Raw genomic sequence first — 27388 nt, forward strand, 5'->3', positions numbered from 1 at the left:
AGGAAACCCGGGGTCAGGATGAAAGCCTCACTTCCGGTATGCAGAGGTCCAGTTCTCAAAGCAAATCTTAATAAACACAGGGAAACTGAAATAATTCCTTGCACTCTATCTGATCACAATGGGATTAAACTATAAACCAACAGCAAGAAAAGCTATAGAGCATACACACAATCATGGAAACTAAACAACACACTACTAAATGATGACTGGGGTCAATGATGAAATCAAGGAAATCAAAAAACTCATAGAATCAAATGATAATGAGAACACAACACACCAAAACTTTTGGGACACAATGAAGGCATCCTAAGAGGGAAATTTATAGCTTTAAGTGCCTATATTGAGAAATTAGAAAGGTTGCAAGTAAACAAATTATTGCTTCACCTTAAGACCTTGGAAAAAGAAGAACAAGGTAAACCAAAAGTCAGTAGATGGGAAGTAATCATAAAGATTAGGGCAGAAATTAATGCAATAGAAACCAAAAAAACAAAAACCAAAAAACCAGTCCACTAAGAAAGAGGAAGTACAAGTTGAGAAGCCCAGAAGCCCTCCTCCCCTCTGGCTGCTCGTTCTAAGCAAGGTATTCCCAGCTTTCAGCTTCTCTGTACTGCCACCTTAGCCTGGGCCCCAGCACTCTAGCAGGCTTAAGCACTGGGGTGGAGGTTGGATGGAGTCCCAGGAGTCTGCTGTGGACTGGTAGAAGGCAGAGGGCCAGACATGGCATATGCAAAGTGACAATTCATCATTAGGAAAGAGGACAGGCACAGAATTTCTCAGAAAAGAGACCCCACTACATTCACATGCCCACTGCAACAGCTGGACTATTGATCTTTCTTTGAACATTAGAAGGGAGGAGGAATCAGAGAGCAGGCCTGGAGAGGTCCACCTAGCCCCCAGGGGCCTGGGCTATGGTGACCTCTGGCCTCCCCTCTCCTTCCCAGGACCCATCTCTCCTCAGAGAATGCCTCTCAGCATTCTCTCTGACAGTGCCAACTCCCCACGGCCTGAGCAGCTCCTGCCTGGGCGCAGGGTCATCTCCCACAAAGAAACAGATATCAACAGTCCAAGGATGATCAATGTGCTTTGCAACTTTGCAGCCCCAGGTACATGGTCAGCCTCTGTCCCCACCGTGGGTGTGGGGAGTTCCGTGGACTCCATCTGTGGGTCAGCAGCTCTTGTGTTGGATGACAGTTACAGAGAAATGGAACTGTGACAAGGAACAAGGAGGTGGCTCGCAGAGGTGGGCGGTCTCTTGGGGGGCAAGAGAGCACAATCTAGGAAGGGCCAAGACCTTGGTAACTACTGTGGGGTCCCGTGGAGCAGGCACCGTAGGTCTTTGGGATCTTTCAGAGGCACTTGGAGCTGAACCCTAGGAACAAAAAGCTGACATAGGCTAAGAACTAAAAATCTGAAAGACATCAGTAGGGTGGGGGATGTGAGTCCCACAGCTCTTCCCAACTTCTGGTGCAAAGCTGGATGGCCATGGGGTCTGAGCTCCTCCTGGACCCGCAGAAATCCCCCGCAATTGCCAGAGGAGCATAGCCATCAACAATGCCAGGATTAGAGTTAGGATACGTAGAAGCCATTATAAATGGGGACAGAACATGAAATAGCTCTTCCCTGCAACAGGGTCTGACCAAAAGCATGGGCCAATGAGATCCCTTTTGGCAAGCACGTGAGCTCAGCCCACTTACATCAGAAAGAACAAGGTGCCAGCTGACTTAAGGATGCTTCAAAGCAGCGATGGACAAAAAGCAAGCTGAGGCAGTGCATCCCACTGCATGTGAGGGACAACCAAACCTTATCTGTGATCCCATGTGAGGAAGGAGAAGTGGAATTTCTACATGTAGTGGGGACGGTGTGATGGTTTTGCAGACTCTCACACTCTCTAGCCTTACACTCATGCGTCCACTGAAACTTCTGTCCAAATCTGTGGCAGAAAGAAAGGAAAGCTGTCTCATAGCTAGAGCTCTGGATGCTTGAAGCTTGGCCTGCAGGCCGGGGGCAGGAAGGTTTGGGTGGGTGGAGGGTGGTGGAATGGAATGGGAAGGGTGAGTCCTAGAAAAAACCTTAGGAGGGCTCCCCAGCATTTGAGTGGGAGCCTGAGAATCATAGCTATGCTTCCATCTTATACATCCTATTTCTTTCAAATGGTGCACACCAGCTGTGCATCATGTCTGTAACCATGTGTGTGCCTGCCTGTATGTACACATCCATGAGCATGTGTGTGTGTGTCAATGTGTGTCTGTATTTGTGTGTGCCTGCATGCCTACATATGTGTGTGTCTGTGTGCAGCATGTCTGCATGTACCTATGTATGTAGGCATGTCTGTGTGCACACATCTTCCTGAATTTTTCTCTACATAGATAGAGTGTGTGCATCTGCATGTGCATGACTGCGTGCACGCACCTCTTAGAGGGGCCAAGTGTGATCACATCACTGCGAACCAGTTGGGAGATGGGTCCCTGTCAGCTTCTGTGAACTCAAAGAGCTTCATAAATTGAGGCCTGGAAGCAGCCCTCAATACCATCTGGCTGCTCCTAGCCCACTGCTGGAAGGTGCCTCCAGGTGATTTATTCATGACCTGCTTAGAGGTAAATGTCTTCTCTGTGATTCACTTGGAATTTACACTGACAGGACATATATGTCTCAGCGACGTAACAACCTATACTTGCCTGGCAATGCAGCAAGCAGCAGAATGGTCTGCTGATGGGGACATAAAACACGGCTGTAAAATCCCGTGGAGCTGAGGGCATCTACAGTGGGTAGAGTCCACATGTGGCCGGTGGGGCTGGCTTGTTTCTCTGATCAACATGGTTCACAGGGGCAACAAGCCCAGGCCTTTTCCTTCCGTTTTCTTTCCTCATTCTCCCTCTCTTTCTCCCTTTTGAAACAGGGTCTCTATAGTCCAGGCAAGTCTCAGACTCGTGATCCTTCTGCCTCAGCCTCCTGAGAGCTGGGATTTCAAGTGTGAACCACCATGCCTGACTCCCTTCAGGATTATTTATTATTATTATTATGTTTTATTTTTTGAAGTAGGGTTTTGCCCTATCCCAGGCTGACCGGGAATTCACTATAGAGTCTCAGGCTGGCCTAGAACTCACAGTGATCCTCCTACCTCTGCCTCCTGAGTGCTGGGATTAAAGGTGTTTACCACCACTCCCGACTCAAAGATTATTTTTTAAATTATTTATTTATTTGCAAGGAGAGAGAGAAAGAGAAAGGGAAGGAGAGAGAGAGGGAGAATGGGTGTGCCAGGGCCTGCAGCCACTACAAACTCCAGATATATGCACTCTTTTGCACATCTGGTTTATGTGGGTACTGGGGAACTAAACTCAGGTTGTTAGGTTTTCAGGCAAGCACCTTAACTGCTGAGCCATCTCTCCAGCCCTCCCTTCAGGATTCTTAAAACTTGTAGCTCAACCTGAATTGCTTTACCCTCCCGCAGTTGTGTGAGCGTGTGAATGCATATGTGTGAACATAGGCATGTGAGTGTGTATGTAGGAGCACATGTATATAAACATGGAGTGAACATGTATGAATGTGTATGGGTATGCACTGTGAACATGTGTGTGAGTATATGTGCATGTGGCATGCAGGTGGGCACAAATGTGAGCACAAACGTGTATGAACATATGTGAATTCATACATGTATGTGTGTGCGTGTGTGTGTGAGCATGGGCGTGTCTATGCAAAGCCTCAGCTGCCCCATTTATACCTGAGAAGTGATCAGGTGATTGTTGGCCAATGTGAGGTGAGGCCAGCTCCATGATCACATGAGAAGAGCCTGTGGAGGTGCAGGTACAGGTGGCCAGGGTGGAGTAACCCACATTCCTCTGTGACCACCATAATCTGTTAGCCCAGCTCAGTTGTGAGGAAGAGTGTGCCATGTCCGGGTGGACAAACCAGCTCTCCAGTCTCATCGACCACCTTCACTGCACATTCAGGCTATGACTCTCTCTTGGAGGAGACTCTACCTGCTCCCTCACCTGCCAGCCAAACTATCTCTGTGTTCGCCATGGAGGTATCTCTAGGAATTTTCCACCTGCTCTTCCTGTATCTGGTCTAATTCACTCCAATCAGCATTTTTGTCCTTATTCCCACCCGTACTGTCCTCAGCAGCCTTCAGTCAGGTCCACACTTCCCAAGGCTCCCTCTCAGGTCCACTTTTCCATCCTACGTCACCTGGGCTGAGCAAGAGGGTAGCCCTCAAGTAGTCACAGGAGGGCAGGCAGGGCTCCTGATGATCAGCGTGGGGCAGATGAAAGGGATGTGACTACTGGTAACACAGGGATAGCCCAAGACAGACCTGGGGACCTACCAACCCCATCAACTCAGATGGCCCTTCTACCTCTCGTGCCCAACTTGAACTTACCAGTTCTCCCGGGCTCCGTCCCAAGTGCCCTGGAACCATAGATTCTCCCCCCTTGCTTTTTCTGAAGGCACACGGGGGCTCCAACCTAACTCTTCCCCCTGCTCTTTCTACCCTCAATCTTGCCCACTACCCCCTTGTCCCCCCACCCATGTGGCCTTTGCTCTGGGCTCCAAACACATGAGTCAACCTGGGCCTGCCCCCTTCCTTAGAGTGTCCAATGGGTCTCAGATGGACTGTGACTCTTCCAGCTTCTTTCCTTTTTCAAGTGGCCAAGTTCCTCAGTCCATGCTAAGGCCTCCATCACATAGGAAACCCCGCTGGCTTCTTCAGAGCATGTCCAGAATCCCAACTTAGATGTCATGCACACTTGCACTGCACATTCACAGAGCACAGCCACATAGTAACAGATTGATACCCGAGCTAACCACTGGATGTATGAGCTCTTGAAGTGGATCAGCTCTTCTTTCTTGGCTTGCAATGTTCATGCTGGCCCCCTTAGATTTAGGAAGCCCAGTGGCACCTAGTTGCCACCTTGTAGTTTTTGTGCCTCCCAGGAAGCCAACACAGGCTTGGATGGCGATCCCACCAGAGAAGACTGAGGGTCTCTGCACTGGCCCCCAGTAGAGTTTGGATCTGAGATGACTAGTAAGGGCCAGAGGACCTGAGAGAGGTGAGGATGAGATGGCTGGAGCGTCAGTTGTCCCCCTGGGTCTCAGCCCAGCCTACTCCATCAGGCTGGAGCCCTGGAGCCATCTCAATTGCCCTAAGCCATATCCAGCCTGATCCAATGGTCCCCAACTCCTAGCTGGCCACTTTTTTTTTCTTTTCTTTTTTGGTTTCCCCAGGTAGGGTATTGCTCTAACCCAGGCTGAGCTGGAATTCATTATGTGTGTCAGGGTAGCCTTGAACTCACAGCAATATTCCTACCTTTACCTCCTGAGTGTTGAGATTAAAGGTATGTGCAGCCATGCTCGGCTCTTGGCCACTGTCACAGATGGGGTACAATGGTCGACCATCTAGAGTGCAAAGATGCCTCCCTATGGCTATGTGACCATGAGTTTCAGGAAGGAAAGTACAGAAACACTGAGCATACAGTCAAGTCTGCCCCAATCCTGGGATGTAGAGTTGGCCATGTGGGTACCATCATCCAGAGGGAAGAGAGCCTGAGGTCAGAACCAAAGCCCAGTGAGGGTGAGGCACAACACCAGAACCTTGGCTGTGTTCATGAAAATGCCCACCTTCTTCCTGCCTCCACTGGGAAGTTCCCTAGCCTTGCTACTCTTCCTTCAACAGGCTCCTGCTAGAAGGATCTACCTCCTACCTCCTCAAAGTTCCAACTGGCTGCCATGGCTGGGCGTTACTTTTCTGGAGGTTTCTGCCTAGCAGCTGTCAGGCAATGGACCTGCCATCTGACTCTGTCTTCTGGTCACACAGGTTCATGGGGCTGTGGATTACCTGCACCCTGTGACCTGTCTCTAAAACTTCCAACAGGACAGAATGGATTAGCGGCAGCAAGACTGACACGATGCTTATTGCTGCATGTGCCCTTGACATTCGCATGTGCCCTTCTTCATAAATGAGAAATAACTGTCACATCACGGGCATCCTTATCATCACCTGAGAGTCACACCCAGAATGGAGACAGTGGCTACTGTGTGGGACATGAACACAGAGCTCATGTTCTGTACTATTGGCAACGTGCAGATAGATGCCAGTCGCCTTCAGTCCAGGGGCAGAATCCTCCCATTGGTGAGCCACCGAGGGGAGGCCAGGCCATCTCCTTTCTGAAAAGAGGAGGCAGCCCCGCCCATTAGACAGAACACTACCACATCCCTCCTTCGCTGCTTCTGTAGCTTCCAGTAGGTAACTTTGGGGCCAGTTCCTTTGTGTGGGCCTTGCCCTCAGGGCCGCTGACCACAGCCACGAGGTACATGGGTGCTGGGATGCACTGGTCTTTAGCCACAGGGTCACCCTTCACAGACAAGGGATGGGGCCTCCCCCAGTGGTATAGAGAAAGACCCTAACCACCATGACGCTTTTCATAGAACAGATGATGGCTAATGACATTTATGAGGAGAAAAATGATTTTTACTTTGTTTACTTTAGACAGAGTCTCTCTATATAGTCCATGCTGGCTTTGTGATCCTCCTGTCTCAGTCTCCCAGGGCTGAGATAAAAGATTCAGGGCATGACAAAATTGCCTAGAAGTTGAAACTGCTGGTCTCTGGCCCCAGACCAGATTTCGGCAAGATCTCTAACAACTCTGAGCCATGATTCCCTTCCCTGCTGAAGTCCTACTTGTTCCCAAGATGGTGGGGGCGCAATCAAAGGGTTAATGTCACAAGCAAGCCTCAGCTCTCAGCTTCAGCAGCCTGGCCCATACCTGGGGATGCTGGTGAGATAGGTCATGACATTCTGGAACTCCTTGTCCGGGATCTCACTGAAGGAAGGGTAGTCAGGAAAGGTGATGACCGGGCTCCCGTCCTGCCCTCGCCCACCTAGGGAGAGACCAAGGCAAGTTCTTAGTAGGGCTTCTGATTTTGCAGCTGTTCTGCAGTAACAGAGCATCAGTGGCTTTTCTTTCCTTTTTAATATTTTCATTCATTTATTTATTTGAGACACAGATAAAAAGAGAGTGAGTGGCCTATGGGTGTACCAGGGCTTCCTGCCACTGTAAATGAACTCCAGATGCACATGCCACCTTGTGCACATGGCTTTACATGGGGGCGGGGATTCAAACCCGGGCCATCAGGCTTTGCAAGCAAGCACCTTCAAACACTGAGCCATCTCTCCAGCCTACAGTGATTTTTAATGCTTTTTGGGTGTTTCCATTAAAGATAAGCAGGATTCCTTATTGTTTGGTATTTTTGTTTTCTACAAACACGATGACTAACAATGCTTTAAGACACACACATGCATAGAAAACGCAGCCTTCAAAGTGATGGTTACGTCCATACCAACCATGGGAAACAGTTAGAGAGGAAGCAGGGCGGAACCTTGTTGGTTCAGCTGACTCATTTACGTAAAGCCTGCCTAGAAAAGGGTTGGAAGGAAGCAGGCAGAGATATTGAGGTAACTGCCCTTGGGGAGGGAAATAGTGGGTAACTGTTTATTTTTGAGAGGATCTTGGTATGCTGCCCTGACTGGCCTTAAACACAGGATACTCCTGCTTTATTCCTCTAATTGCTGGGATTATGGGTGTGTGCCACCATGCCCAGTTGGGCAGCTGAGGTTTTTTTTAATGTTTTGTTTGTTTGTTTTTGTTTTTTGAGGCAGGGTGTCACTCTACTCCAGGCTGACCTGGAATTCACTATGTCGTCTCAGGGTGGTATTGAACTCACAGTGATCCTCCTACCTCTGCCTCCCAAGTGCTGGGATTAAAGGTGTGTGCCACCACACCCGGTTCTGAGTTAAAAAAAAAATTATTGACAGTTTTCATACATGTACGTAATGATCATAATCTTTTTTGATCATAATCTCCCATTACTTTCTTTTGTCCCTGCCATCCTCCTTCCACTGAACTCCTTCCTCTTTCCAACTAGTCGTTCCATTTTTAAAAAAATTTATTTATTGAGAGAGAGGGAGGGAGAGGCAGACAGAGAGAGAGGGAGAGAGAGAGAGAGAGAAAATGGGTGCACCTAGGCCTTTAGCCACCGCAAAAGAACTCCGGATGCATGCACCACCTTGTGCATCTGGCTTACGTGGGTCCTGGGGAATCAAACCGAGATCCTTTAGCTTTGCAGGCAAACGCCTTAACTGTTAAGCCATCTCTCCAGCCCTCCTTCTTCTATTTTTTAAAAATATTTTATTTACTTATTTGAGAGTGTGAGAGGGAGAATTTGCATCCCAGCCACTGCAAACGAACTTGACATATGCGCCACCTTGTGCATCTGGCTTATGTGGGTCCTGGGTATTTGAACCTGGGTCCTTAGGCTTTGCAAGCAAGTGCCTTAACTGCTACACAATCTCTCCAGCCCCCTCTTCTATTTTGATATTACTGTTTTGCCCTCCTCCATCATCCATGATGACATCCATGGTGGGCCCCATATTGTGTATGTATGATACCCACTGTGAGTTCATCAATGTAATGGCCCCTCGTGTCCAGAAGACATCCCCATCCTCTGGCTCTTACATTCTGTCCATTGTCTCTTCTGCAGTGCTCCTCGAGCCTTGGAAGTGATGATAGGGATCTCATTTAGTGCTGAGCACCCAATAGTCGCTTTATAGACAATACCAACCTATTAAGTACCCTCCTCCCTTCCTTTCTCTTCCCTTTATATCTCCTTTTTAACTTATTGGCCTCTGCCTACTGAGTTTTCTCCTTCTCACACAGAAGAGCAATCCTCTGTAGCTAGGATCCACATATGAGGGAGAACATGTGGCGCTTGGCTTTCTGGGCCTGGGTTACCTCACTTAGTATAATACTTTCCAGATCCATCCATTTTCCTGCAAATTTCATAACTTCATTTTTCTTTACTGCTGGGCAGAACTCCATGTATAAATGTGCCACATCTTCATTATCCACTCATCAGTTGAGGGACATCTAGGCTGGTTCCATTTCCCAGCTATTATGAATTGAGCAGCAATAAACATAGTTGACCATGTACTTCTAAAGAAATGGGATGAGTCCTTAGGACATATGCCTAGGAGGGCTATAGCTGGGTCATATGGTAGATCAGTTTTTAGCCGTCTTAGGAACTTCCACACTGATTTCCAAAATGGCTGGACCAGATTGCATTCCCACCAACAATGTAGAAGGGTTCCTCTTTTTCCACATCCCCGCCAGCATTTATGATCATTTGTTTTCATGACAGTAGCCAATCTGACAGGAGTGAGATAGAATCTCAGTTTCCAATACACAAGCCTTTGTTTCTCAGAGAAGAATACTGGGTGCTGTGTGATTCACTACCAATTTTTAAATGTGTGTAAGAGGCACAGAGCCAGCAGAGAAAGAGAAAGACAGGGAGGAAGGAAGGGAGAGAAGCATTGAGGGAAGGAGACATCACACACACACACACATTTATTTTCGAGGTAGGGTCTCACTCTAGCTCAGGCTGACTTGGAATTCACTATGTAGTCCAGGGTGGCCTCGAACTCTCAGCAATCCTACCTCTGCCTCCTGAGTGCTGGGATTAAAGACATGTGCCACCACACCCGGACATCGCCCACATTTTTGACTCCTCAGTTCTGAGGGCTCCTTAGCAACCACAGCTTGTGGTCATCCAGCCAGGGCTATAAGTATGCTGTCACACAGGGCTGGAAATAATTTAGTCCCAATCATAGCCAATGATGGGATGAGTCCTCCCCACCCCAGCTTGAGTCTGTCTCTTCCACCTGTGTGGACCTCAGGACATAGCAGGAGTGAGGCTGTGTGAGCCTTAGGCACCTTGGATTTCCCTGCTCAGGACTCCCAGGAGCCATTCACTAACCCAGCCAGTCTCAGCAAGTGGAGGCCCAGGACCCTCAGGGAAGGAGGCTAGACTGTGTGGAGGACACAGAGATGCAAGTGTGAGGCCCAGAGTGTTGCTGCCTGGCTCCCAGTAGACACGGCCCAACGAACAATCCCCACCACCTGAGTGAACTCCATTGAGCTTTCCTGCCTCATGAGCTGGGACTACTTCCAGCTAAGTTTTGGAGTAGCCTATCACATGGCAGATAGCTAAGGATATGCCACCATGGCTACGACCTCAGAGAGGCGCTGTGTACCTACGTCAGTGCAATGCTCCAGAGCACACGCAGCAGGTGTCACACAGGTGGTGTCGCTGACAACCTTTCCACCTTATGCCTTGTTTGGTGGCAGGATCTCTATCAGGCCTGGCCATCCCCATGCCCTGGGCGCAGCGTACTCACTTCTATCCCCCAAACTCTGTCCTCTCGTCACTGCAGGGTCATCACATGTCAGAAAGCTACCCCACAAGCCAGCTATGTGCCCTCCTTAGACCCAATTCTTTAACGAGAGGACTCTGTGTTTTGAGTATTTCCTGAGGAAATCATAAACTCGAATGAGGCTCAGGCCTCTGAAATTTAAACCAGCAAAGCCCACAGCCAGGCAGAGTCCTTCTGTGTCACCACAGTCACTCTCAAATGGATGGTCCTAAAGCCCCTCAACTTCCTGGACGGGTCAGTGCTCCCCACAACTCAGCCTGGAGCGGCCCATTGCTTTCTCAGCCATGTTCATCACGTTGATTTCTCACTTCCTCTCAGAGAAAGGCAAGCCCTGCTGCAGAGTCCACATCAAACACGGCAACCATTGTTGAAGCTGTCCCACAGCAGGCCTCCGTCAGATGTCACCATGGCTGGCTGTAGAGTCACCTTATCTCAGCTTCCCGTGGCACCTATGACTGGCAGGGAGTTGTGGCAACTTTCCAGTCATCGTTATGGACAGAAATATCCTGTGAAGCAAGGTGAGGGGGCACCTCGGGCACAGGGAATGGCCATGGCCCATATCTGCCCTTCACATCCTGGAAACTGGACTCAGTGGAAACTCGTAGGGATAGAACAGAAGGTTCTGTGTTGGCTGGAGGCCTCTGGATGCAGAAAAGCCTGTGACAGACTGAACGGTGGGTTCTCTGGCCTCTGTTTCTTCTAGGAATTCTAAAGTGCAGGTGAATCGTCACTCTTCCCCCACAATGGACAAGCCACCTAGCCAAGCAAGCATTCTCAGTTCCTCACCATGACCCTGGGCAGCCCCAATGCTCTCAGAGACCCCACGTTATAGGACAGATAGACAGATGGCTCCAAGCAGGCACTTGAGGTGCAGCTACCACTCCCGACACTGCGCTCCAGGGGCAGCCAGGACTCTGGCTGGCGACCCAGAGCAGCCGCTGTCCCGGTTGACCTCAGGGCCAGGAACGGGAGGATGTGCAGCATCCCCACGTCCTGCGACGTTAAAGCAGACCCGCTGCTTAGGGTGAAATGTTATCATGAGAAGTTACTCTGGCATCTACATCCCAAGCCAATGGCTAAAGAACTTTACAAAAGACACAAAACCTCACGTCAGTACAGAGATAGCAGAAGGCGTTCCTCTGACACTGGGTATTCCTAAGGAATTGGAGACTGTCAGGCTTACAGAAGGCCTTTGTCAGTGCAAAGAGCATGCACGGTGACTTCTGGTTTTGCAAGCCTTTGAGCCTTCTTCTTGGTGTGCTACAGCAACACCCCACAGACCAGTAGCTCACAAGCAATAGACGTTTACTTCTCACTGAACGATCCCCACCACCTGAGTGAACTAGCAGTCTTAGGTCAGGGTGCCGACAGCCTCAGGGTCTGATGAGGGCTTCCTGGTTTACAGATGGTGCCTACTTGTTGCACTGTATCATGGGATGCTATGAGACACACTCTTCGACCTCCTCACAGCCCTGCCTCTGGACACCACACTACTGACGAATAGGCTTCTACATGTGGATGTGAGGGGGCATGAACACTTAGCCTAAAGCACCTATCTCAGACCTCAGGTGACCAGATTCCTGAGGCACGGTCCACAAAAAGAAGCAGGTAAAAGTGTGGCTTCTTGGGACTGGGAAATGGCTCAGTGGTTGAAAGTGCTTGCTTTGTCCAGCCACCCACGTAAAGCCATACTCAAAAAGGTGACACAAGGGCTGGAGTGACAGCTTAGTGGTTAAGAGCTTGCCTGTAAGCCTAAAGACCCCGGTTCGTGGCTTGATTCCCCAGTACCCATGTAAGCCAGATACACAGGTGGCACATACATCTGGAGTTTGTTTGCAGTGGCTGGAGGCCCTGGTGCACCCATTCTCTCTCTCTCTTTCTCTGTTGTTCTCAAATAAAATTTAAAAAAATAAAAAAGAATAGAGTGCTGATAGTTAAAAAAACTAACACGAACACCTGACATTCATTTTTCAGTGGGTAGACACCCTGGTGCACTCATACACACCCATACCCACCCACCCCAGACAAATAAATTATTTCCTAAGTGTAGCTCCACTCCTTAATCTTCCAGAAGTTGTGTCTAATCACCGTGCTTGGATATTCTGTGGGTGTGCAAAGCTCCTGAGTGACTGTCCACTTCTGTTTCTCTCCAAGGTGACCTCCCTACCTCAAGAGGAGGGACTGGCTCACGTGGACTGGCGTGTCAAATGCAGGTGAAGCCCTGAGGGTTTCAGAAGCCTGCTGTGGCCTTGGCCAGGCAAGTGGAGCCTCAGGCACCTGCAGCCGGGAAGTCCGGGACACTGCAGGCCCAGAACTCCTCCCAAAATGCTGGGCAGCCTTCATAGAGAGAGAAAACTTCAGGTCAGCTACAATTCAGCCCTTAAACCTGAGGCGGTAAGGCCGTGAACACTGGGGAAATGAGGGACCAAGGGAGAACATCAATGGTTCTCTTCTGGGGCAAAGACCATAGAGTCTGTGGAGCTAGTGGAGAGGTAGTCTGTGGGCTGGCATGGGCTGCACGAAGTCTCCTTGGCCTCCCATCTCCACACAGTCAGCAAAGCAGGGTGAGGGAGCAGGCAATCCTACCACAGACTAGAGTGTCCTTAGTGTTGGCTGGATGCCTCTGAAGATGTTTCTTCCTCCCAAAGATGCTGATATCCATCGATCTGTCTCAGGAAGGGCCAGGAACACCTGCATTGGTACCCTGACAGCCATGGCTGGGATCTGGCTGAGTGTCTCCAGAGGCTTCGTGTGCCACAGGTTGATCTTCTCTGGGAGGTTCTGATAGGCACAAACTTAGTTCAGTTGTGTAGCAGTGTGGGCCTTTGGGAGGGGATGGGGATTAGTCACTGGGCAGGTGTTCTGTAATTGAGTTCTAGTGGCTTTCTAAGGAAAGCCCCGAAGACACAGACACACAGAGATGACATGTATGTGTGCACACGTGCTCTTGCGTGATGGCTTGTACCTTTGCAGCCTTTGGCCTTGGCCTTTCAGAATGGAGAGCCAAATAATCCTCTTTTTTTTTTTTGGTTACTCACCCAGTCTGTGACATTGCAATGTGGCAATGAAAATGGCCAAGAGGGCTGGAGAGATGGCTCAGTGGTTAAGGAGCTTGCCTACAAAGCCTAAGGACCCGGGTTTGATTCCCTAGTATCGATGTAAAGCCAGATGCACAAAATAGTGCATGCATCTGGAATTCTTTTGCAGTGGCTAGAGGCCCTGGCATGCCTGTTCTCTCTCTCCCTCCTTGAAAATAAATAAATAAAAATATATAAAAGGAAAATGGACAGAGGTAGGAGGATTGCCATGAGTTCGAGGCCACCTTGATACTACATAGTGAATTCCAGGTCAGCATGGGCTAGAGTGAGACCCTACCTTGAAAAACCAACCAACCAACCAAATAAAACAACAACAATAACAACAGCAACAAAGAAATGGGGGGCTGGAGGGATGGCTTAGCAGTTAAGGCATTTGCTGCAAAGCCAAAGGACCCAGATTCGATTTCCCAGGACCCATGTTAGCCAGATGCACAAGGGGGCGCATGCACTTGGGAGTTCATTTGCGGTGGCTGGAGGCCCTGGTGTGCCTGTTCTCTCTCTCCATCAAATAAATAAATAAATAAAAATAAAAAATTAAATAAAGAGGGCTGGAGAGATGGCTTAGCAGTTAAGCGCCTGCCTGTGAAGCCTAAGAACCCTGGTTCGAGGCTCACTTCCCCAGGTCCCACGTTAGCCAGATGCACAAGGGGGCACACGTATCTGGGGTTCGTTTGCAGAGGCTGGAAGCCCTGGCACGCCCATTCTCTCTCCCTCCCTCTATCTGTCTTTCTCTCTGTGTCTGTCACTCGCAAATAAAGAAATAAATAAAATTAAAAAAAAATTAAATAAAGAAAGAAAATGGACAAGAACTCAGCCTTGCCCCTGCTACTTCGACCTTATAGCCACTGGCACACACTGCCTTACCCACTTCACAGAGTTGTAAAGCCGCTCACTACAATTGATCCAAAGCTGGCTGTAGCCCTAGTGTGACAGCCTCACACCCAGCCTAGGTGGAGTCAGGCCCCAGCTCGCCCCCACTTCCCCGCCTTCTGGAACTCACCAGACAGGTAAGCAAAGCGCTTTTTCAGCTGCTCCTGGATGTCAGCGGCGCAAAGCGGTACAAGGTCCTGGTGCATGATTTCATCTGCGGAGAGAGCAGACACACTGTCAGTGAAAGGAAACCTGGCCACACCCACAGGGCCCTGGGACTAGCCTCCAGCCCCCAGAGCCACAGACACCTAGGGAGCTGTGGTCACGTGCCTGGAAAAAGGCATCTCAGTTTCCAATACGCAAGCCTTTGTTTCGCAGAGAAGAATGCTGGGTGCTGCGTGATTCACTATCAATTTTTAAATGTGTGTAAGAGGCACAGAGCCAGCAGAGAAAGAGAAAGACAGGGAGGAAGGGAGGGAGGGAAGCACTGAAGGAAGGAGACATTGCACGTGTGTGTGCGCACACACACACACACACACACACACACACACACACGGGGAGGGGGTTGAGGGGCAGACACAGGCAGAGGCCAAGGGAGGAGGCAGGCCCTGACTCACAGGGTAAACAGAGGTGCCTCCTCCTCCCATTGCTTTGGCAGAGGCTCAGGCACCTTGGGGCTCTCACTAATTGACTATAGATGGCTTTTTGTCACCACTGTGGGCCCACAGACTCCACCACACTCAGGTGGTGTGGGCCCCGTGCCCACCCTGATGCAGGTGAGACCAACAGTAGCAGCAGTCCCAACCCCTCGCCACAGCAGGGCAGGTAGGCTCTGCCCATCTGTTCACCGAAAGCACAAAGCCGGTATCAAGGATGAAGGCCCAACAGGAGTTGGGAGGGGGTGACTAGAGTTCGGGGTTCTGGTGGGAGAACCAGGGCCTTGTGCATTCCTGATTTAGTTCTTAACTAGACTCTGCTGCTGTCCCCACTACACAGCACTGCTGATGGTCCTGACCTTTGGCATCTACAGGGTCTCAAGACGCACAGTGATTCACGGGTGGCTGACAAATTACATTTGCACCTGAAGACCCAGGCCACAGCGGTCTAAGAAAGTAGATCATAGAGTTGTATGTGTGCACGCACTCACGTGTGTTCCTATTTGTGTGTGTGTGAGTGCAGAGGGCAGAGGTCAACACTGGCTATCACCCTCAATCACTCTCTACCTTATATTTAATTAATTAATTAATTTATTTGACAGAGAAAGAGGTGAGAGAGAATGGGTGTGCCAGGGCCTTCAGCCACTGTAAATGAACTCCAGACATGTGCACCCCCTTGTGTATATGGATAACGTGAGTCCTGGGGAATCATACCAGGGTCCTTTGGCTTTGCAGGCAAACGTCTTAACCATTATGCCATCCCTCCAACCCTACCTTATATTTCTGAGATAGGTTCTTTCACTGAAACTGAAGCTCACTGATTTGGCTAGACAAGTTAGCCAGCAAGTGTCCTCCTGTCTCCACCTCCTGAGTGCTGGAATTACAGATGTGTATCACCACACCCAATATTCATGTGGGTGCTGGGGATCTGAACTTAGGGTCCTCATGCTTATGTGGTAAGCACTTTCTGACTGAGCCATCTCCCTAGTCCTCTTAGAGACATAAAATGTTAAAAGCCTGAAAGCTGGGCTGGAGGGATGGCTTAGCAGTTAAGGCATTTGCATGGAAAGCCAAAGGACCTAGGTTTGATTCCCCTGGTGCACAAGGGGGCGCACACATCTGGCGTTTGTTTGCAGTGGTGGGAGGCCCTGGTGCGCCTATTCTGTCTCTTGATCTCTCCCTTTCTCTGTCACTTAAATAAAAATATTTAAAAACCTGAAAGCTCTCACAGAGGGCACAGGTACAATCTGTACCTCAGTGGCCTTCAATCCTGTCCTATGGTCCTGCAAGCACCATGGGCAACACTGCAACACTGAACATGCAGGTCTCAAGCCCAGTACACCAGGGATGGGTCTGCCTCCAACTCTGACAACCCTGTATCACAAAGGCTCCAAAGCCCAGGGTCATGCCTACCAGAGCCACAGGGAGCACTGTGGTGGTGTGAGAGGAGATGGAAATGAGCAACAGTTTTGCTCATCACACTGCAGAATCCAGGCTGGTCTCATACACAGATCCCATGATTCAGACATCTCGGCAATGACTTGCATTTGTAGGAAACACAGGGCTAGAAAGAGTCACCTACCAAGACTGACATACTTAGAAAGGCCTATACATGCCTCACTTTGTGTGGGAGATGCATGGGGTGGGACAAGCAAACATATGGCTGGGTTCCATCCAGGGTCACTCCTTGCCCACCTCCCTCAATGACGTAGCCTTAGTGCAGTCTTGAGTTTCTCAGACAGACCAGGTGCATGCAGCCTGGGCTTTGGCACAGCTGCCATCTGAGGAGCCCCCATCCTGTGTGGCTCGACCTCTGTTCCAGTGAGTTGATTCCCTTCAGGAGCCTTGCTCTCCCACCTGGGAAGGGACCCAGCCTTTGCCCCACAAGGTGCCACACGCACCCACTCTGTAGGGACCATGCGGGGGTTCCACCTTTCCCCAAGTTCACACCAATAATTAATCTAATAACTGCGTGTATCTCGCACACCACTGGCCAGTCCCTTGGGGTGCTGCAGGTGGCCGAGGACAGTATCTGGTTGACACTCCCACAGGCTCTGCAGCACCGAAAGGCCGGTGGCATTTCCTCCTTGGGTCATAATATTTCATCCTTCCCGACATTTGTGCCTGTGAAGCATACTGGACAACTATGCGCTTGAGACAAGAGCTTCTTCAATGTCCCCATTCAGTCTGTCACGGAGACGGACGTGAGAACCACGTCGGCGATGACACTGCTGAGGCAGACGGGAGGCACGGTGGCCTGGGCCTCCAGAGGCCGGATGTCCCAGCAGGAAGCAGGTCGCCCTCCCCACGTGGTCAGAGGTCAGGGCTGGCGAGCCCTTACAGAGTTCCTCTGTGTGAGCACAAGCCAGGGCAGACAATAACCCACCATCAAGGGACCCCAGCCGTGACCCTTTCTGATTCAACAGGGGAGAGTTAGGAAGGGCTCCAGGGCACAGGGGTGGTAGACAGCCTGAGCTCAGGACCCTCCTGCATTTCACCAGCCACTTCCCGCTGGGCCCCTGTGAGTCAACATGTGGGAGTCAGGGCAGCCAGCAAGGGTGACCATGTCAATTGACTGGCTGCCCTGGTGTGGCCTTTCTGGGGGAACAGTGACCATCACCCAGCATATGGGGAGGGATAAGTGACCACTTTTGTCTCTGCTTCTGCTTCTGGGCCAGATCAATCCAAGTTGAAGACAAAGGGAAGCCAAATCGCTAAGTTTTATTCATACAAAGCAGTTGGAGCATATCCTTGCCCATTTGGATATGAGTCTGTGGAGGCAGGACCACATTTTGGTCTTTAGGGTTTTCCTTCTACCATTGGATGGTGTGTGTGATGAAGTCCTTTGAAAAACAATTATTGCCATCTTTATCTGAAGCAGCTGTGATCTTGCATAAGAGACCCATGAGGCTGATGTTTCCCCATAAGATGATGGGGGAGGAGATGGGGCAGGAAGGGTCATTAGAACCCTTGAGATCTCAGGTGCCCCTTGTGCTGGCCATATGTAATGACACACGGGTTCTCATGGTCTCAGAGGGAGATAAAACATATGGGGAGGGGAGATAAGGAACAAGGGGCTCCCCCTAGGCAGCTAGGGTTGTCATCTATGCTGGGATGACATCTTTGAATACTATGGCTATACTCCTGTAAATGACTCCTCACTTATTTTTTTGTTTTCAAGGTAGGTCTCACTCTAGCCCAGACTGACCTGGAATTTACTATGTCATCTCAGGGTGGCCTCAAACTCACAGTGATCCTCCTACCTCTGCTTCCCAAGTACTGGGATTAAAGGCATGTGCCACCATGCCCGGCCATATCTCCTCACTTATACTTTGTAAAGAAGCTCAATAAACTCATTAGTTCATAAAGGTAAACTGGTAGAACTGGACTTTAGTCCATTGGGGGGGCCCAGTCTGTGGAGAGCAATTGCTCACTGGGCTCTCTCCAGAAAAGAGTTCACTCCAAGAGATGGCTGAAGCAAAGGCCCTTAGAATCAACTCAGGCACAGCTTCATTGTGGGGACCAGGCAGCAAGACACCTGTGTGGCATCGTATGTGTCTTGGTGCACCTGGATGCAGCATCGTGGGGACCCAGCGACAAGACACCTGCACAGCATCTCGTGTGCCTCCGTGCACCTGGTGTATATTCTGACACCTAGCTCTGCTGCCTGGGCTGAAAGAAAATGACAGTGACAAGGAACAGTTGCACCACAGGCACCCAGAGCAGAGGAGGCAGCTTCGGGAAGCAGGTGGCACTGTAGACTCGGGTGAAGAGGCTTCCTGGTGACCTGGGGCAGAGCCTGGCCTCCGTCATAGGACGTGGCAGAATAAAGGGTTTCCTGCGCAAGCAGCAGAGAGTGGGCCTTGGGGCACACAGTTATTTGCTAATTGTCTCCTTTTATTTATAGTAGACTATCTAAGGACTTTTGCTTACTGCCCATCAAATATAATTGCATCTTTTCAAAGCCTGGAGTTGAGGGTCAAATGGGATTATGTCAGTAGTCATCTGGGCAAGAGACCAGCTTCACTGCCCCCCGCCCCAGAGAGAGTCTCCAAGCACAGATGACATGTCCACAGAACAGGGCAGGGAATGGGCAGGAAGTAAGACGAAATATAGTTTAAATTCAGGGGCTGGAGCAATGGCTTAGTAATTAAGGCATTTGCCTACAAAGTCAAAGGACCCCAGTTCGATTCTCCAGGGCCCACATGAGCTAGATGCATAAGGGGGTGCATGCATCTGGAGTTCATTTGCAGTAGCTGAAGGCCCTGGCGTGCCCGTGTTCCTCCCTCCCTCTCCCTCTCCCTCTCTCTCTCTCTCTCTCTCTCTCTCTCTCTCTCTCTCTCTCTCTCTACCTTTTTCTCTCTCAAATAAATAAGTAAAGTATATATATTTTTAAAAAGTTTAAATTCAGCTAGGTGATGCTTGACATGACAGGTTTCCAACCGGCTGCACTGTCTAGGGTGGCATGTTTGGACAGAAAGCCACAGTGTCCATGTCCAGTGACACAGTCATTTGCTGTGACTGGAAAGACATGCACAGGCTGACTGCCATACACACTAAGGGCTCTGTCTGCTTCTCCAGGTGCTCAGGATATCTGAGATTCGTACTGACCAGGTTGGCAGCATTCTCACACTGTGAATCCCAAGTGTATCTAGCAAGTCATTTGCCACTGGGAGCTTACAAGTACTTCAGATGATGCACACAGCAACTGAATTCACCCAACCACCAGCTCCTTTTACCTCAGGACTAAGTCCTTGAAAATTCTATAAGAAAGCATCATTCACCTCCGAGCCAATCTCTGCAGCCTCTAGTTCTTGAAAATTTTAAATAAAGGCCCGTAGAAAAGATGGCACCTTCAGGGCAGGAGCTCCTGCTCAGACTGCCACTGGCAGAAATGGCACAGTCCACAGTTAGGCTGGTCAGAACCAGGTGCTGTCAACGCATTCGTTTGGCTTTGGGCAAAGAACTTGCAGGTAGGTGCAGAGGAGGACACTGAGAGGAAGTGAGGTAGCTTTGCTAGGTAGTTTAGAGTGATGAGGCCCCTGAAAGTAAGAAGCAGGAATGTCTTTGAGTCTGTCCTTGCAGTCTCCACTTTGCTAGAGATCAAAGGATGACCTGACTTTTTTTTTCCCAGTATTTTATTTAATTTACAAGAGGGGGAAAATGGGCATGCCAGGACCTCTAGCCACTGTACACTAACTCCATGTTAGTTTATATGGCATGTGCCACCTTGTGCATCTGGCTTACGTGGGTATGGGGAAATGAACCTGGGTGCTTAATCTTCATAGGTAAGCACCTTAATCGCTAAGCCCTGATCTGACTTCTTACCTCTTCCCTAGACCTGTTTTTCCACAAACAACCTGAGCCCCTCCTGGGAGGGAGGTCCCCTTTCCCAGAATTTAAATCTAATCCTGACATTATGGTTGGTCAAGTTTAGTCCCCAGAATTTGACATATTGCCTGGCCTCTTCCTGAGCCAGCCTCTAGTCCAAACCAATCAACTGTCTCTATCTCTTTGGCTCATCTAATTAGGAAGGGCCCACCACCATAAGATTATAAATATGCTTACCAGGGAGGGCAAGGTCTCTTGGCTGGCTCCTGAACTCCGAGGTTCTGATTTCTTCATCTAGGCCCAGCTGGGAGAGCCCTCCTTACTTCCACATGGGCTCTTTATTCCCTCCTGTCCTCCGCATGGTAGGAGCTCTTTTAATTTCTTTTCCTCCCTCTCTAACTCTCATTTTACATTTCTTTCTCTCTCTTAGACCACGTGGGTGTATCTATTTTCCTTCTCTTGATTTTGTGCTTCCTTAAATATATATAATAATTTAAAAAGTATCCTTCTCAGTTTTAATTTAACCAATTCTTTGGTTATAAGTAGATAAGAACTAAGGGCTTGGGATTCAAGGATTTTCCTGGACTCCCCACAAACTCCATATCAACATGAATCCAAGCCTTGAGCTTAGGGTGTGGTCTCTAGCTCTGCCTTCCCCAGAAGTCCACAGCACCTGCCTATAGTCTTTAGGATGTGAGAAACAACTTAAAGAAAGTCTATTCACAGAGGAAACCAACAAGCTTAGTATGAACAAACTGGGGAAATTTCTGCATTGTCCATCCTACTACTGGCCGTGACCACCTGGTCAGAAGTCAGGGGTTAAACTCTCACTTGCCCAAGGCTGTACTCTCACAGAGGTAAACAATACCTTGGCTCAAGCCACAATGCCCAGGAGTGTGGGTGTCACCATGCATGGCGGTTTCTGAGCTAGAAACCACTCCTTAAAGGAGCACTGAACCCGGAAAACTTACAGCACTCTCTTGGCTCTCACGGGTGCCATTGGGCTCATCCCTGGCACAGGCTCCTACACATGGACCAAGCTGAAAGACATGGCTGGTGTCCTGACCACTACATGAAAGCTAGTAGCCACTCAGCTTCAGCCCACCCCTCTTCAATGTTTAGTTCCTGGCGTGGCAGATCTGGGGTCAGGTTAACAGTGTCACCCACAGAACTTTTTGCCATGGTCAAGACAGAGACACACACAGAACCATCCCAGACCAACTATCTTATTACAACTACCATGTGGCCTACAGGCAAGTCTCTCCATCTCCATCCACCCTGGAGAAATCCTTAGGTAACTAGAATTCTCACTCCAAACCCTAGGCCTGCGATGTGGGTTGAGGGAGCCACCCAGAGCAGCTGTAAGGCCTGGCAGAAATGGCTAGAAAACAGCATAACCAGGGGATTTGCTCAAGGTCAGATCTCACTGGCAGGAAGAAGACAGGTCTTATAGGGCACACTGATATACCCATGGAGCCATTGGCATGGGCAGTGTAGGGAAAATCTCAAATGAAAGGCCCACCTGACATCCCAGCCACCAGGAAAGCCATTGTTTCCCGAAGCTTGCAGCAGTGGCCTGTTCCCACAGTGGAAAAGGAAGAGAGCTCTGAGCATTCTTGAACTTCAGCATCCCTAGCAACTAAATTTCACTGTAACTGGTTCACATAGGAAACCTTTCATCCTAACAGTGGGAGCAACCACGACCACGTGCGTTCTGTTTATTAATGAATCTAGTCAGGCACCAAGGAGGGAGTGCCTCTCCCTACATGAGCAAGCAAAGGCACCGAGGGGTGGAGAGACTTGCCTGTGGCTGCATAATGGTGGCTGTGTGCTTGTAGGAAGGGTGAGGCAGAGAGGCTGGTGGGCCTGAGAGATACAAGGTGATGGCGTTAGGAAGTAGAAGATAAGGACAGATTCCAAGGCAGCAGTGACGGGGTGATGAAGCCATGGAGAGAATAGCCAGACCCCTGGTGCATCCCCCTGGCCTTCTTGGTCTTCCGGAGATGGCTGATTTTGTGAATCCCTCACCTTTGAGTTAGGTGTTTGAAGCACAGCATCACAATCAGAAAGGACTCCAAGAAGTCAGTGTCCATCTACGACCTTCTCTTTGCCAGAGGCAGAAAGGAGAATGACTGGGGCACAGAAAAGCAGTCTCCAACTCAGACACTGCGCCTGTACCTGTGTGGAGCAGGGATGTGGTGCAGGCTGTGGGTGTGGGGTGTGGGGATTAGGGCATGGAGCTCCACTTCAGCCTGGGAACGGGAGGCTGAGGGAGCCGGGACAGCAGATAGGCAAGTCTGCGCGCTCTAGGCAGACTCCGTGTTGTCCTCAGACTGACAAATAAGCCTTGTGCAGAGCCGCTCCGCTCCAAGGCTGGATTTCCTGATAAGTGCTCCACAGAGTCAGTGGGTGCCCACAGTGGATATGGGCCCTGGCTTGGCTACGTGACCCTGACAGGTTGCTTGGCCTATCTCAGCTGACCTCTGTAAGCTCAGGACAATGTGGTGTCTCCCTCCAGGGTGGCCTGCACATTTGGCAAGTGAACATACACTCTGGCATCTGGTGGGTGGTGAGCATTTTGTGATTTACTGATGCCCTGAATACATGCCTGCCTCTGCCCAACACTGCCACTGCTCCACCTTCCAACCCAGGTGATGATCTGCCTGCTCCTCTCATCTCCCCCAAGTGTTTTCTGGACCTACTTCCATACTGTGGAGAAGGACAGTGCCACAGGCAACCCTGCTCACTCCTACCGCTCAGAGCAAGTCTGGTTCCTACATCCTGAAAGCCAGGTGACAGCTACATGGGACAGTGTTGCAGAAACAGAGAATGTGGTTGCAGCTGCTATTGCAGGAGGGCATTGGATGCGGCGCAGCCATGCACACCCCAGGTCTATACATGGTACATGCTGAACAGGGATTTAGGGGAGAACGGGAAGAATAGAAGGAGAAAAGCAAGGCCAAGGGGCGGCTGGGCTGAGGCCTCCATTCTGCCATCCAGCTGCACCTGGTCCTTATGGCTCAGAAGATTAGGTCTTCTTTGAAGAGGCCTGTCCAACCTGGCACCTGCCATCTTCAGCTGTGGCACTGTGAGGGTCACCCACATTGGAAAGTACAAGTGGTGTGAGGGCTTGCTCCTTCTGTTCCACAGAGGCCTCTTTCTCCACAAGGCTGGAGAGAGGCAAGACCAAGGCACTGTCCTGGGGAGCAGGGTCCAGTCCAGCAAGAGGGCTCCTATCACCATTAACATTTATCTTTGGTTTGTTAAGAAAAAGCCAAGGGGTACTAGAGGCTCTGGGAGATCAAACTGTTCTTAATGCTGAGAAGCTGTTTGCATTCCTCAGTGCAGCCCTGAGCTTGGTATGGTTGTGGGCAGATGCGATAGGACACCATATATGCCAGGGCCCCGCAGACTGAAGGCTCAGCTAACTTTTGGCAGGTCAGACATCCAGAGGGCCAGAGTGTGAGATGGAATGAGGGTCTCTTGCATCTCTGCTCTTGTTGTGGGTAGCGTGGTTATTACAATTATTTTTATTTTTGGTTTTTCAAGGTAAGGTCTCACTCTAGCCCAGGCTGACCTTGAATTCACTAGGTAGTCTCAAGCTGGCTTTAAACTCACATTATCCTACCTTGGTGTCCCAAGTGCTGGGATTAAAGGTGTGCATCGCCATGCCCAGCAGGAGTGATTATTTTTCATTAAGAAACACCTTACGGGCAGTGGAGATGGCTTACCATTTAAAAGCACTTGCTTGCAATGCCTGATGGCCAGGGTTCAAATCCCCAGCACCTATAAGTGGCATGTGTCTAGAGTTCGTTTGCAGTAGCCAGAGGCCCTGGTACACCTATTACTCCCCCGCCACTCTTTCCCTTTCTCTCAAATAAATAAAAATATTTTTAAAAGTTTATTTATTTATTTGAGATCGTTACAGAAAGAGAGACACAGAAAGAATGGGCGTGCCAGAGCCTCCAGCCATTGCAAATGAACTCCAGATGCATGCACCACTTTGTGCATCTGGCTTACGTTGTTCCAAGGGAATTAAACCTGGATCCTTTGGCTTTGCAGGTAAGTACCTCAACCACAAAGCCATCCCTCCAGCCCTAAGTAAAAATATATATTTTTTCGAGGTAGGGTCTCATTCTAGCCCAGGCTGACCTGGAATTCACTATGTAGTCTCAGGCTGGCCTCAAATTCACAGCCATCCTCCTACCTTTGCCACCCGAGTGCTGGGATTAAAGGTGTGTGCCACCACACCTGGATCAGTAAAAATATTTTTAAAAGAAAGACCTTATGTTACCACAATGGGTTTCTTGCTGTTGTTATTTAATAGTTTTACATTTCTGACAAACATGTACTATGAATATTGTGACATGGAGCTCTGAAACTCATTGTTTTAAGAACATAAAGGCCAAATTCTGCACCCTGTCCCGCTCTCCCAGAAGCATGTGAGGGACATGCAGGTCCAATCATGGGCCCTTTGAGAGGGAAGGCACCCCACAACTACCTCCCACCTTCCTTGCGGGGTGCTCACTTGCCTGGCTCAGTCCTTGCCCTCCCCAGCTTCAGCTGTCTCCTGCGCTTGCCGCGGACCTGGACCTGCTTTAAGGCGCTGGGTGCTGAGAGGGCACTGCGCAGCTGCTCAGGGCCTCCACTGTACACGGGACAGCTGACCAGGCAACTGGGTGAGTCATCCTGGCTGCTCAGTGTCACACAAGGCCCAGGCCTAAGGAGAGGTCTGCACTCGAGAGCCACCCTGGGCTCCAGGGAGGAGCCTGTGATGTGCGAGTCTCTCCGTGTCTGTCTGTCCCTGTCCCTCTCTCTCCTTGTGATCCCCAGCTCTTTTCTCACTCCCAGTCTCCCAAAGCATATACAACCCTCATGGCAGCTGAGGGCTTATTTTGGTGACTCCACCCCGCTGGAAGGAGACCTCAGATGCCATCCCCAGACAGCTGGAGGCCAGGAGCAGTATGCATCAGGGAGCCCGCTGGGGCTCTGATCACTGCCGCTCCACGCACAGTGGCAGGGGTGTCTGGGCCAAATGACAACTCGGGGCCTCTGGCTGTGCACCAGCGTGACCTGGGGTCACAGAAGGATGCAAGCTGAGCACCCATCTCTGTCACATGTCCCCTTGCCCAGATGTTGTGGACAGTTCCTGCCCTAGGAGGCAGAAGGCCTCTGTCCATCCCATTTCAGAAGGGAGGCAGTCAGGGTTGGGTAGCGTCCACTAACAGCTCAAACTGCAAAGGGGCTGCTTCAGGCTGCTAACCCAGCCCGGGGACACCACTGGTCAGGAACACCCTAACCCTGTTAGCCAGTTACTTCCTGGGCCAGTTGGTGAGTCTCCCCAGCAGTGGGACAGAAGGGGGCTTTCAGAAGGTTTGGAACTCACGGGGCTTCTGGCGAGGACAGAAGCCATTTCTACTGGGAGACGACAGCACCATCCCAGAGCAAGTGGCCTACTTCCTTCACCCGGCAGCCTGTGCGCTCAGCTCTGCTCACTGTGCAGGCCCTGAAGTCAACCTTCAGCGAGTCCTGTGCTGACCTCATTGCTTCTTCCCTGGCTTCCCTGAAGAACAGACACCACGGGTGGCTAAGGTGTGCAACATGACACATATTCACATGGGGAAATGAGTCCCTTGGTCAAGCCAATGAACCCTTCCAACCCCTCAGTCACAGCAGGTACACACGTGTGGGCACACATATGCACGTATACTGAGAACAGTCGAGACTCGCTGCATACGATGTGGTATCAGCTGTAGCAGAGCTCCCAAGGCAGGGCATGCTGATTCTGGGACTTTATATCCTTCGCCACTCTCCAGCCACCTGAAGGTAACTGGCACTCTGCTTCTTAGTGTTGTGGCTTTTCATATTCCACACAGGAGGGACGGCACGCAGAAGTCAGATCTGCCCAGCTTGTTTCCTTTCTCATAGCACCCACAAGACCCGTCCAGGTTGTCGGGATGACAGGACTGGTTTTCATGGTTCAGTATCTACAAACCACATTCTATCTATCTATTGCCCACTGACGACACCTAGGCTGATTCCACTTGGCTTTTTGTGGATAATCCATTCATGAACAGAATACAAGGGTCAAGTCAGGAGTGGCATGGCTGGATCATTCAGCTGTTCGGTTTTCAGTGTGTTTCCTGTGTGGGCTGTGCTACGTGCCTTCCCACTAGCTGTGTGCAAACGTTCTCTTTCAACCACAAACAACCCCTGTGAAGGTCCAGAGAAGAACAGAAGCAAACATGGGGTCCAAGCAGTGTCTACAGATGATGCTCAGTGCTTGACCTTGGTATGACCCTCACTGTGCAGATGTTGACCCAGCAGCTCCAGATATGGGACCGGAAATGCTAGGCTAGCCTACAAGAGGGAAGAAGCTCCAAGCACCAGTCTTGCTCTGCCATAACCAACATTCGGGGGACAGAGGGAGAGCGAGAGCGAGAGGGAGAGCGAGAGCGAGCGAGCAAGCGAGCGAGAGAGAGGCTGGTGTAGCCTAATTGGTGAGCTCCAGGACAATGAGAGACTTTGTCTCAAAAAAGATGGATGGGAAGGCTGGAGCGATGGCTGAGTGGTTAAGGCGTTTGCCTGCAAAGCCCAAGGATCCAGGTTCAATTCCCCAGGAGCCACGTTAGCCAGATGCACAAGGGGGCACATGTGTTTGGAACTTGTTTGCAGTAGCTGGAGGCCCTCGTGTGCTCATTCTCTCTCCCTGTTTCTCTGTCAAATAAATAAATAAATTATATACATTATAATGTATATTATATATTTATATACAAATGTAAATATAAAGGGTCATATGTTTTATATATATATATATATATACATATACATACATACATACACATATACATATTTTAAAGGTGAATGGGAGCTGGGCGTGGTGGTGTACACCTTTGATCCCAGCACTCAGGAGGCAGAGGTAGGAGGATCTCCGTGAGTTTGAGGCCACCCTGAGACTACATAGTGAATTCCAGGTCAGTGTGAGCTGGAGTGAGACCCTACCTCGTAAAACAAACAAACAAAAAAGGTGGATAGTGTCTGAAGGAATGACTCCTGAGATTGTCCTCCACATGCACGCACATGTGAGCATGTACACCCACCACACACACACACACCTGCACACACACACATACAAAAATAAACTATCGCTTGTTCCCAATGACTTTTCTTCA

The 27388-nt window shown here is 50.0% G+C and overlaps 1 protein-coding gene across 16 annotated transcripts in view; it reads right to left on the reverse strand.

Annotated features, from left to right (window-relative positions):
• Positions 1-27388, reverse strand: part of Mcf2l (MCF.2 cell line derived transforming sequence like) — a 169879-nt gene that overhangs the window by 51092 nt on the left and 91399 nt on the right. For all 16 annotated transcript variants that reach the window (XM_045145132.1, XM_045145134.1, XM_045145133.1 and 13 more), the window contains 2 exons: positions 14360-14443; positions 6759-6873 (listed from right to left, as the gene is read on the reverse strand). In XM_045145132.1, coding sequence (XP_045001067.1) covers positions 6759-6873; positions 14360-14443 — 199 coding nt within the window. The remainder of the gene's footprint in view (positions 1-6758; positions 6874-14359; positions 14444-27388) is intronic.

Source organism: Jaculus jaculus, chromosome 3 (assembly GCF_020740685.1).
Source record: "Jaculus jaculus isolate mJacJac1 chromosome 3, mJacJac1.mat.Y.cur, whole genome shotgun sequence".
Classification (NCBI taxonomy): Eukaryota; Metazoa; Chordata; class Mammalia; order Rodentia; family Dipodidae; genus Jaculus; species Jaculus jaculus.